At 36.8% G+C, this 12,115-nt stretch overlaps 1 protein-coding gene across 2 annotated transcripts in view; it reads right to left on the bottom strand.

Moving 5' to 3' along the window:
* Nucleotides 1-519: 519 nt before the first annotated feature.
* The window catches only part of MINDY2 (MINDY lysine 48 deubiquitinase 2), a 31,576-nt gene continuing 19,980 nt past the window's right edge, over nucleotides 520-12,115 (bottom strand). The window contains exons 8-10 of one of the 2 annotated variants that reach the window (XR_013922585.1): nucleotides 11,715-11,888; nucleotides 6,765-9,401; nucleotides 520-6,115 (exon numbers count right to left, since the gene is read on the bottom strand). Coding sequence is in view for 1 of the 2 variants with exons in the window: in XM_080350945.1 (XP_080207071.1) it covers nucleotides 9,282-9,401; nucleotides 11,715-11,888 (294 nt within the window). In the remaining variant the exon portion in view is untranslated. Of the gene's footprint in view, nucleotides 9,402-11,714; nucleotides 11,889-12,115 lie in introns of both variants that reach the window. The other variant, XM_080350945.1, reaches the window with a different exon arrangement.

The following is a 12,115-nucleotide window of genomic DNA, read 5'->3' as shown; positions in this document are numbered from 1 at the left end:
CTTAGGTTTAAACAAAAGAAATATGCTGTATCAGCAAATGTGTCAGGACACATTTATCCAATAAGTAGCTTACCTTGATGCATTTAATAAATCTGCTCACGTTGTTCAATTCTTAGAAGGAAAATCTAAGTTCAATTTACTGAGTGTTTTTTGCATGAGTTTCAAAGAGAAAAGCACAAGTTAAGGGAGTGCATTTGAGAAAGTATTTATCTCTTTGGCTGCAGTCTGTGCTTCATTAGGTGTGAGAACACATACAAAATAAGTATTTGCTATAAGATGAACGTGTAGTGACTAACTGATCAAATGGGAAAAATGAAAGTTTAACCTGAAAGACCGAGCTCTAAAGAGGCACCAAACTAAAACCTGAGATGTGACTTGATAACTTGCCTACAGTAAACAGGTCTAGATGCACAACTGGTAAGGGTAATAAATAATATTTCCTGTCATTTTTTGTTTAATTATATGAAAATGTGATTGTGTATGTGTAGATATTTCACTTAAAATATTGAAACAAACTAGAAGGATATGGAAAAAAATGTGATTAAAACCATTTGCCAAAAACTTTGGATTTATAAAATATTTAGATCAAGAGAAGTCTGTCCTTCTTCACAGCAAGATTTTTCTTTTTGTTTTCTTTTTATTATTGGGAAAGAACTTAAATACCTAAATGAAATGTTTATTTAAGTTTGCACACTTAAATTTATTTACATGCAATGAATTTCAGAAGACTGTTAACCAAAATATATCTCAATAAGGTAAAGATCTTAAACTACAGAGAGGCTGATAACTGGAGACACTTTAAAAGACAACAGAATTTAACAGTGTTTCTTTAGTGGTACACAAAATGGGGTATTAAGATACAGAACTGGACTTACCTGGAAATTATTTAAGTGTTCAAAATTATTTCAACAATTTACAAGGAAAATGTTGTTTCCTTATAGTCTTTTAAAAACACATTAATACAATATAAACAATTAAGGCTTTTAAAATGCAAAACATTCAGTAGTTGAACATGTAGATGCCAATACAACGTTGGATAATGGTGTAACATGATGTAAAGGATTTCAGTCACATACAACGGTAGGAACAGTACTGCATGACTAGATTCAATCATGTCATGCACTTTTAAAATACAATTGCTAAAACTTTAACTTCTTGTAAATCTACCATAGCTTGCATTAGCTTTTATTTTTGCATTACCCTTTAGAACTAGATTTAGAGATGACAGTGAACATGAGGTGACAAACAGCCTCACAACTGAACTGATTTAACACACCAATTGCACAAATCCGGTGGGTCTAAGCGTGGCACCTTGAAGACATGACTAATCTGGAAGTCTCTTGGAACTTCCCTAAAATATATATTTTTTTAAAATATAGATATCATTTCATTGTAAAAAGACTCAGTCAACACAGTTAATGTAGTAACAAATATTTGACATAACACTGGAGAATTAGGGGCAACTTCTGTAGGATTCATTTCTGTATGTTCCATCAGTTTCAGTGGTAGTTTCTGTAATGAGCTTACATGTATATGTAAAAGGTGATTATAAAAATTTGTGCAATAACAGCTGTGCATCTATTCACCACATAAAAGGATAATCAAAAATTACATGTGAAAACTTTGACAGAACTTTCCCTGAAAGCTGTAATGCGAAAGATAAACCAGAACTCTGTCATTTAACATTAAAGCTCTACCAGGTTATTGCGGGGAACTGATAACAGTATTTTTCACCCCCTTACAAAGAAAGTAGCAGTAACATATTAACATATTAACATTCTGTGACTTCTTATGGAAGAATTAGTACTGTGCAAATAGCAACAGATTTAGAATTTATTTCTGTGGGACACAACAAAATACGTGATACTACAGTTTTAGTACCACTAGCAAATTTTTCGAGACTTGAACTGGCAGCAGTGATTATACACTGCAAAAACGCAGGGGAGGAAGCCGTTCACAAGTGGCATCATTGTCCAGTACAACCCGACAAGTTCTACCTGCTGGCTTTTGGCAAGCACGGAGTCCTGCTGACCTGGGGGTGTCTGTGCTGTCAGCGGGTCACCCGTCACACTCCCCAACATAATCTAACAGCACTCAGCATTTCAAGAGTTACCAAGATATTGATGAAAAAACACTTGCTATAACAGAGTTGTCTCCTGAAATCATTGTACCTATGGTCACTTTACTTTTGCTTGCCTGCCTGAAAGAGAAAGCATGTAAGAAATCCAGAAGTGCAAGCATACTGCTGTAAACTGAGTATATGAAATGCAAACGTAATTATGGCAACTCTTCAAGATAAAAAATGCAAATGCTGAATTTTAAGTAGTTTTAAAAACTCACGAGCAGATTTGTTGGTTCACTGCATCCAACTGCAGTCTTGAAGGTGACTAGCTGCTATACTTTTCCAAGCAAAAGGAGGATTTTATTTTCACAGCAGTATTTTTTCCTATAATAAATACAACTCAATTGTAAAGTATACTAGGGATGCAATTGGACAAAACCCCCATACTGTTATTTATTCACCTCACGTAGAACCTGTTTGTCAACTTTCAATCTGAAGGACTTAGCTAAAATGCAATTGTAAACAAACCCAGTAATTAATAGAAACCAGCTCCTTTTGACTGTGGTTAATCTGCAATAACAAAAGCTCTAAAATTAAGAGGCCAGTCGATGCCCTGACACCAAAATACTGAAGAGAAAACAAAGTTCTGTTGGAAATAAGCATAAAATACAGAAGAGGTGCCATGCTGAAAAGCTAGCAAATCTGAAGACACAGGGAAATTAAAAGCTGAGGTTTGTTTGTTTTTTCTCTAAAAATACACAGAATAATCTAACACTAGCTTTCCTAAAAAGAAAAAAAAAAGGTAGAAACAGCACAGACTAAACTTTCTTATTTGGTCAGATTTTTCAGAGTATTGGTCATAAGCTTCCTCTGCACCCTTTGGAAGCTCCAACTGAAATACAGGCTTTTATTTCAGTTGTTTCTCCCAGCTCTGTACTTGCAAAGCTGATACATACTGCTAATTAACTACGCAGAATTATGAAACTGGCTTGCGTAAGTCTACACTGAAATGTTCCTCTTCATGGCTGCGTCTGCTAGTCTGAAGTTGGACTGGACAGATGTTTAATGAAAAATATTCCAGCGTTACGCTGGAATACGGCTCTAGAACTTTAAAAGTATCCCAAGACTCATTCAGCCACCACAAATTACTGTAAGACAGCCCTGCACTGCTCGCTATTGCAATTCGCAAGAGCCCACAGTAAAAATAAAGTTACATTATTTTGTTTAGAAATATTTGTTCCTGATATTTATTAAATCCTTCCAGTGAAATTTCTACAGCATAGGTTTGCTACTAATGCAGTTTGTTAGTTCTAAAAGGTGACTGCAGCATATACAGCTAAATACAACATTCCCTTTTAAAATAAAATGTTAAGGTGGTTGGGTTTTTTTATAATATTCCATATATATGTACTACAACACAAGAAAAACATTGTCTCAAATCATTACAGTTCTCCAGAAACTGTCATGCATTCTTTAATTTCCCCAAACTGCAAAAAACAGTATTACAAAGAACATTTCAAGGTAGTTTCAAAGTCTATTAGGAAAGCAGTCACCTAATTTTCTGTATTTCTTTCACAGAAAGTATGTGCATTTATAGCATGAGCAGAAAGAATCACGCTAGCTCTATTATAGCTGGCACATATAATAGATTATAATATGAATTTAATGACAACATGTACTTGGCATTCATACATTACACGGAGAAGTAAATCCATATCATGTCCTCGGTATTAAAATGATTGGCATTAGCTAGGCAAAGATGGCACGGGTCTGTCCAGGTCGGCTACACCGTGTCCCCATGAGCTGCGAGATCCACAGCAAAGGAGCTGGGCAGCAAACCAGAACTGCCTTGGAGCAGCAGCTGCCTCATGTAGCCCAGCCTGGAAAACTGCGTGCTCTGCGTTCCTTGGGATGCAACATAGAAAAGCACTAGTATTCTAGAATTTCTATTACCTTTTATCATTTACCATTGCAAAAAAGACTGGTTTGGCAAGGGTAGAAAGGTTTTAGAGTTTTACTTTAACTCTTGTACAGCTCCTGTATTTAAAACCATCAGAGCTGATAAGTGTAAATACCAATTTTGTCAGTGTCTGAAAGCTCAGCAGTGCTTACTGGGTTACAGGCATCAACACTAACTGATCAGCTTCACCCACTGGACCACATAAGCAAGCCTTAAGAAAAACATTCAGTGCAGGTATTAATTACCAGATGTGGCCAAGTTCATGTAAAGGGCGGGAAGTTGTTTTCATATTTAACGTTGGAGTTCCTCAAATGAAGAGATCGCAAAAACCCAAGGATGTACCCGTGACTCAGCTGATTTAAATTTACTTTAAAGGACAGCTCTCAAGAGATTAAATAAAGAAATAGAAAACATGATGTTTTGTGCCTGTCCACCCTCAAGATCTATATACATTTGTCTTAGTGTTTGGCTGTACCAAACAATCATCTGTCACTCACCCGTGGCCCCAGCAAGACCCTTGGCCACACCACCACCTGCCTCCTGAAACGCGGGACTCAGCCAGCAAGGAAAGCCCTTGCAGTACCTCATCTCATGTTGCAGCAGATTACATTTAGAGAAACAGATGCCTTTATTTTCATCATATTGTCACAATAAAGTATTTTGCAAGCATACTAAGCTAGCAAAGTTTTCCATTAATTTGAGTACTGAAACAAATCTCAGTTGTTCCCTATGGATTTCCCAAACCTAACAACTTTTTGCTGAAAATCCTTCTATGCTGTCAAAGTAGAGGTAAACATGAGATCTTGACTTCTAAATGTAATTAACTAAAGTTCTTAACCTCACAATAACAAGGAAATGCTCATTTCAACACGTGAAGCTTCTCCGTGAGCACAAGTAATCCTACAGATCAGAAAAGTAACTGTGAAGGCAGGAAAAAACTTTCAGGTATCAGCAAGTTCTCTAGAGCAAACTCTCCAGGTAGAGAGAGCTCATAGTGATAGAGCTGACATAGTGACCAAAATGGACCAGTGGACAATAATAAATACACTGCATTTCTACTGGACAGCTACAAGGACAAGCTGTGAACAAGAAGTGGCTATATGGAAACACTATGGAAATGAACATCACAGACATCTCGTTCATCTCACCATATTTTCCCCACTCAAAACAACTGGCAGTGTTATGCTTAAAAAAATAAAAAGTAACTGCACTGAATCACAAGGTAAAATGGCAAAGTTCAAGTTCTTGCACGTGACATTTGCTGTCATTGGACTATATGAACATTTTTCTTGTTACCATCACACAGATGGAAAAAAAAAGTGAGCATTATATTGCAACCAAACTAAGGCTTGAGTGGTTTGTTTGTTTGTTTTTCTTGTTGGGGGTTTTTTGTTGTTGTTTTGTCTTCTCTAATATGCTTTCTAATGAGGATGCTGCATAAATTAACTTGCATTTCCTGAGTCACCTGCTGTTTAAGATTACAAACTTTAAAAGTCTGCTTTCATATAAAATAAATACAGCTCTTAATTCAGTATGTTGTATTTAAGGATGTACTTTGTCTAAGCTTCAGCGATTGGCTGTGGTAAGCATCCAAATGGTAAGAAAGCTGATCTAAGTGATGACCCAGTTTGGGTTACACATCTATTGGAGCAGGAAAGAAGAAAGGTTCAGTTAAAACACATCAGCTTCACCTTCTACTCAAGTATTTCCTGCTGAATACACCAAAAGATTCAGTATCAAGAATTCAAATTCCTTTTATTACATACTGGAAAATTTTTTCAAGAACTTGCGTATACAAGTTTGAAGAAGCATTTGACAATAACACGGAATATCAAATGAGTGCAGAGATTGACTGGCACTGCAAGCGAGTGTACATGGAAGAGCATGTGCTTCACCTCTAGCTTGTGTGTCTCGATCCACAAGAGCTCTGTAAAGACAAGCTGAACACAGACTTTATTATATTAACTAGCTGGCTACCTACAAAATATATTTTTTTTGCATTATGTTTAAGTGAATTTTCAGGAATGATGATTTCATCTTCTGGTGTTACAGTCTTACTTTGGATCTGCTTTGGTGGGTCTTAGTCCATATGACTGTCACAAGAAAAGAGGGATATTTGAGTATTTACAAAGTGTCTTTTAGAAAAACATTTATCACTATGGCAGTGCTCAATTTTTTTGCTAATTTTAGGCATACTTGTATTTAGCTTTTTTATTTCATAACTACAATGTAGCAACAAAAATTCTATGATTCCATTTTCTGTGCTAGCTTTTATCTAGTGGAAAACAAGTTATACGCTACTTTTCTGGACACTTTCATATATATTATATAAGAATTTGAAGCATGTGCATGCTAAACTGTAAACACAGATTTAAAGTATAAATCTGTACCCTTTCAGCAGAACACGAGCTTCAAAAAAAAGAGGAGGCAAATGAAGTAAATGGTCAGAAGTAGACATCATCTTTCTGGTACTCCATGAATATTTTGTAATATTGTTTTCCAAGCTTACTATTACAGATAAAAGCAATTCTGTTCAGTTTTGTTTGGGGTTTTTTTTGATCCTCAGTGTCATAGATACCAACTGTGATAGTTGCTTTTGGAATGGTTAGTCACAGTAGGGTATAAATTAAGCTTCCAGATGTATTTCCTTCTGCATATCAACAGGCTCATCTGCTTATAACATTTGCCACTAACAAGCCCAACTCATGCAGAACAATGGTCTAGATTTCAGTAATTCTTTACCTTTTTTCCAAAGCTTCAAAACCTGTAAAGAAAAAAGGATATTAACAGGAAAATGTTTGAATAGCATCTTGAATAACCTGAGGCCAGTTAGTCCTCCATTGAAAGAGAAAATGAATTAGCTGGGAGTTCAGAGTTCACAATGAGCATTGACATTTAACTCTTCTTCCTTTGTGACCAAGTGACAATATTACTTTAACTACAGCATATTAGATTTCAGGCACACCTGTCTGAAGCTCGAAATGTTACATGAATTTTCCTAATATGAGCAAGTATCTCAGGCAAAAAAATATACTGAATAGTCACAACGCCTGCTCCAGCTAAATTTGTTCAAAAAGGAATTTAAAGTGGCAATACTATCACTGAAAATAATAAGATAACGAACACTTAGCTTGACATATTTATTTTTCAAGGTCAATAAATAAATGTAAATACACAAATTTGGAAAAAATCTTAGTAACAGAATGTTTTTAAACAACATTCTGGCTTAAAGTCTTTGTTATTGACACTATTGGAATATTTTTTGATCTGCTTAATGTAGATAAGTCATTATGTTGGTGATCCTCCATCATATGAATTTGTTTGAAGAAGTTAGGCTGCTGCAAAGGAAAAAAAACGGCAACCTTTGCTTTGACATAGAAAATTATCTGAATTTTATACATTAAGTATTAAAATTACTTTTCTGGGCATGACTTTTCTAGAGAATAGAGAAATCTTTAAATTTTCACTTTGCATATTAGAGACCTCCTACCATTCATTACTTCATTATTTTAAAAGGGAAATTGTAACAAAAGTGGAAAAAAAAAAAGAGAGAAAAAGGCATGGAAGAAAAAAGTGATACAAACTGGCCCTTTACTTAGTAAGACATTCTTCCTTTATCCACCTAAACTTCATCCTCGGTTTGTAACAGCTTTATGTGATGACTGGCTCCCGTCACTGCAGCAAGTCTGCTTGAAATAACTTGAAAGCAGCTTTTTAGCAGTGGACTTGTGTTCAGCTACCCTCTCTTACCGGCGTTCTCCAAACACCTGAAACCAGGAATGTCGTATTCCACCTGGCTGCCCTAGGGTTCCCAGGTTACTGTATGCTAATGCACTTACCCAGGCGTACAGCGTGAATACGTAATGTGTCCAGGAGCTTTTGGAAAGCAGCCTTTTTGAAAAGTATCTACAAATTGCTAGATAGAAATTTTTATCAAAAAGGTTTAACAAGAAGGTAATTGTTATTGAGTTAATGGAAGTGGAGGAAGATTTGTGGTTCCCTCAAAATTCAGCAAGTATTCTGTTTCTGTATTCTATAAATACTACAAGACGCAACGTGTTTATTTGGTTCCCATAAATTAGAAAAATCTGTTTTCCAAAAATTCTAAATTAGTGATTTAAAAACCAAAATGTTACACCTGACCACCTTTGCAAACAATCTCAGAGAGCAGCCTAGCTTCTCTCTCACCCTTCAGAAATGTGCTTTTTAAGGATACATGATTTATAAAACAAACAGTGTGTTTTTTAACTACAGTACACCTGCTTAAATATACAAGTGGACTTGTTAAAGTCATGTTAAAGTTCAAGGTACTTCTGGAAAGAAGGCAGATAGTTAGTTATTTTAACTCTGCATTCTTACATAGCATAACAATTATTATAGACCTTAATTTCCTCTCATCATTCACCTGTCATACAGAGAGGTCAATAAATAAGAAGTTATCTGGTCCAGTTTACCTACAAGAGAAAAAATACTAAAAGAAAAAGTTACCTATAAAATTACTTGTTTAACCCTGATAACATCTGAGTTGCCATGCCCAGTTTGTAATTGCAAAAAAGCAAACAATATTCATCTTGCTATTAATAAATGCCCCATTTTCAATAACTTTTTGGATGATGCCTATGAAGTCACATATTCTTGGGGCAAGAGAGCTGGCCAGGAGGTGCAATGATCGCAGTAACACAGTATAAATCTGGGTTCAAAAAAAAGTGAACATACCAGATCCAGAAGCAAAGAAATCTGGACACTTTGAGGAGGCAGTGCCCAGCTGTTATTTGGGCTCTCATGTCATGAAGACTATACCCAGCCTACGATATAGTTACATACCATGTAAGTAAGACAGAATTCTGTTGTGCTAGTGTACAGACTTCAGGAAAAAGCCTTACACAAAACCAATTGCCTCCTTTGTTTAAAGTAGAAGATAAAATAGCTTACTAACTGATGTAACGAGTAATGGATGTCACTATGACACAAAACTTGCCATGATTTGTGTGTTCAGCTACAAGGTGCAGTATTTCTTATGACTAACTCAAAGCACAGCGCATCCAACTGTGATTTGGAATTCCATCTTGAGCAGCACGCACTATGACTTTGAAAGAAGTCTGTATGATTGTAACAAAGTCATCCATCCTCTCTTGAAACGTGAATAAAATCCATGGGGTAATCAGGCACAGGCGGCATGTAACAGGTTTGTCTTCCTTTGTATTCCTTGTTTTTGCTTCTGAGGACATGCACTTGGCTCCAGAGTAAATCCATTTGCTATTACAAGAGAACACAGCTATTCTTCTCCTTTTCTCTCTCTTTCTCTCGAGGCTCTTTACGTTTGCGTTCGTTACTCCCAGATTGTCTTCCACTTGCAGGAGAGGCAGCACCTTGCACCTGCTATGTAGAAAAAATAACAGCTTGAATAAAGCAAACATTGTAGATGCAGTCTGAATTATTACTCTACATTCAAGTTCACAAACAAAAGTTTAACTGTTATGCAAACAGCAGAATTCAGGTAAATATAAACACTCCAGAACTGCCACAACATTTATTATTTCTAAAAAACAAAGTCCGTCAAAAATATATTTCAAGTCCTGTGTGTCCCTCCTATGTGTCAACATATTCAGATTAGTTGGTTCAATAATAAAATTTGTCTTCAAGCATTTTCTGCCACTTCTGTATTACTGTGCTGGATTTTTTTCCTTGTTTGTTTTATAAGAACATAATCCACATTACAGACATTACCAAGTGGAAGTGTTGTTATTGACAGCTAGATATGGCAAAGGAGCAGCTTTTTGTGACTAGAAACTAGATAAGAACTTAGCAAGGCATTTGGTATACAAAAGCAACATGGGTTTTGTTAATTCATAGAATCGTTTTGGTTGGAAGAGACCCTCAGGCTGATTGAGGCCAACCATAACCTAACCAACTCTAGCACTAAACCATGTCCCTTAGCCTTGTCTAAGCACCTTTTACCATCCATTCCAGCAGTTACCCATTCATAGCTGCAAATGAGCATGCTGTTCAGTCCTGTTAAGCACGTTCTTCTTTTCCTTCTGCCTTTTTGCAGCCAGCAGTAGTGAATCTTTGTCCTAGAAGTAGCTACTGTTGATTCTGATTAAGGCAATAAGCAGCGGAAATAACACAACTATCAATTGTCAAAATTCTTGTTTCATGCTTAACAAGCTGTGCTGGTTTTGCTGGGATTGCTTTTCTTCATAGTAGTTAGAGTCCTTTCTTTTTAGGAGCTAGCAGAGTCTCTCTGAGGTGCGGGGCGGGGGGACGGTTAGTATGAGAATAACGTGATAACACACTGAACTTCCCATGGGAAATAGTTGAATCTTCCCTGGGACAGAGTTAATTTTTAATTTCCAGTAGCTGGGCTGTGTTTTGGAGTTGGTATGAAAAGAATGTGAGAATTCAGTGATGTTTTGGCTGTTCTGGAGGAGACACCAAGGGATTTTTCAACTTTCCAGCTGCAGGTGCAGATAGAAGCTGGGAGGGAGCACAACAGGACAGCAGCTAGACTGACGCCCAGGCTGGCCAGTGAGCTGTTCCCATGAGCCGTCTCATGCTCCCTGCTGGCTCAGCCTTTGCTCACTTTGCTCTCTTTGCGGGACCAGCTATTTGGGACCAGGGTGCGCTCTTTTCCAGACTGGCTGTTTGGCACAATTGTGTTCAAGTGCAAACTGCTTTCTGGATCTCTGCTCTTCTGGGATCTGCTGTATGGGACTGATGTTCATGACTAATTGCATTATGTCTCACTTATATATATATATACACATATATATATACACACACACATTATTGTTATTATTATTTTATCTTTGGTGTAATAATAAATTGTTCTTATTTCAAACCAAGAGCTTTTCCCTTCTGTTTTGATGCTCTCCCCCATCTCACTTGGCAGGGCGGGAGCTGAGAGAGCAGCTGTGTGGTCCTAGTTGCTGGCTGGGGTTAAGCCACACACAAGCACATCAGTTAATGGCTCTGAATTGCTTCAGGCCAAAGATACAGTCTTAATGCAGATTACTTTGTACATATTTGTAAATAAAAGCAGTTTTTAAAGTCTCTAGTGGTTAAGAACTCCCTGAATCTAGAACAGTAACTTTCGGTAACTGCCTTTCACACATAAGATTTAGTTATATGGCAATTTGTATACATGCACATGAAGCACATTTTCCCAGCATTTTGAATGCAACTGCTTAATGGGAATGGGGAGGGGACAGAAAGATACACTGGGAAAACTGTTAATTTCCTCATTTGAAACAGGACTCAATGGACTCACATGATATCATAGACTGAAACACATAAAAATGTAAAGCAAACTTCTGCAAGACAAAGACAAAACTTTGACTACTATCAAAAAGCTCTTATTTGAATTCTGTTTTGCAAGTAATGTAAAATATTAGCTAATGCAATCTTTGTAACCTTATGTATTAACTCATTCCAATTTAAAAAGTATGAATGAAACCCTACTTTCGAAGGTTAGGCCCACTTTAAAGTATCAAAGTGGCAGCAATTGCCATATCTGCATACATACTCCAACAGTATAGTGTATTTCTTAAGACTCCTATGTTGATCTTGTCACGTGCTGTAAACGTCAGTCTTATCAGTCTGAAACACTGACAAATGTAGCTGTGTCTATGTAACTATTAGGTTAATACTCTCTAAAACTCATGATCATACTATGTAATAATGCTTTCCTACCTGGACCTGAGCAGCTGCTTGTTCTTGTTCCTGATAGTACTGAGAAGCTCTTCTGTCCTCCTCTTCCTGGAGCTTCTTCGCCAGCTCTAGATCGCTGATTCCTTCGGGGATCTGTTCCCAGTTAATATCTTGATTTTGCTGCTCTTGTTGTAGAGACAATGCCATCAGATAATCCTAAACAATAAACTTGTTTATTAATGCTGTTTCACATAGAAAGTAACCAAGTCACATCAAGTGAATTTCTCAGCACTACCATACCTTTTCCCCCAGCCTCAAATACACTGACCTCACGGAAAGCAAATACATTTACCCACGGAAAGCAGGAATTAGTTTCAGAACCTGTACTGCAGAAAGGCTGAACACAGCTGCTTTACGCTTCTCCTTGCACAGTGCCTATGACA

The sequence above is a fragment of the Nesoenas mayeri genome (assembly GCF_963082525.1).
Source record: "Nesoenas mayeri genome assembly, chromosome: 11".
Lineage (NCBI taxonomy): Eukaryota > Metazoa > Chordata > Aves > Columbiformes > Columbidae > Nesoenas > Nesoenas mayeri.
Note: the sequence above shows the minus strand (reverse complement) of the source record. Positions and strands in the feature narration are given on the sequence as shown.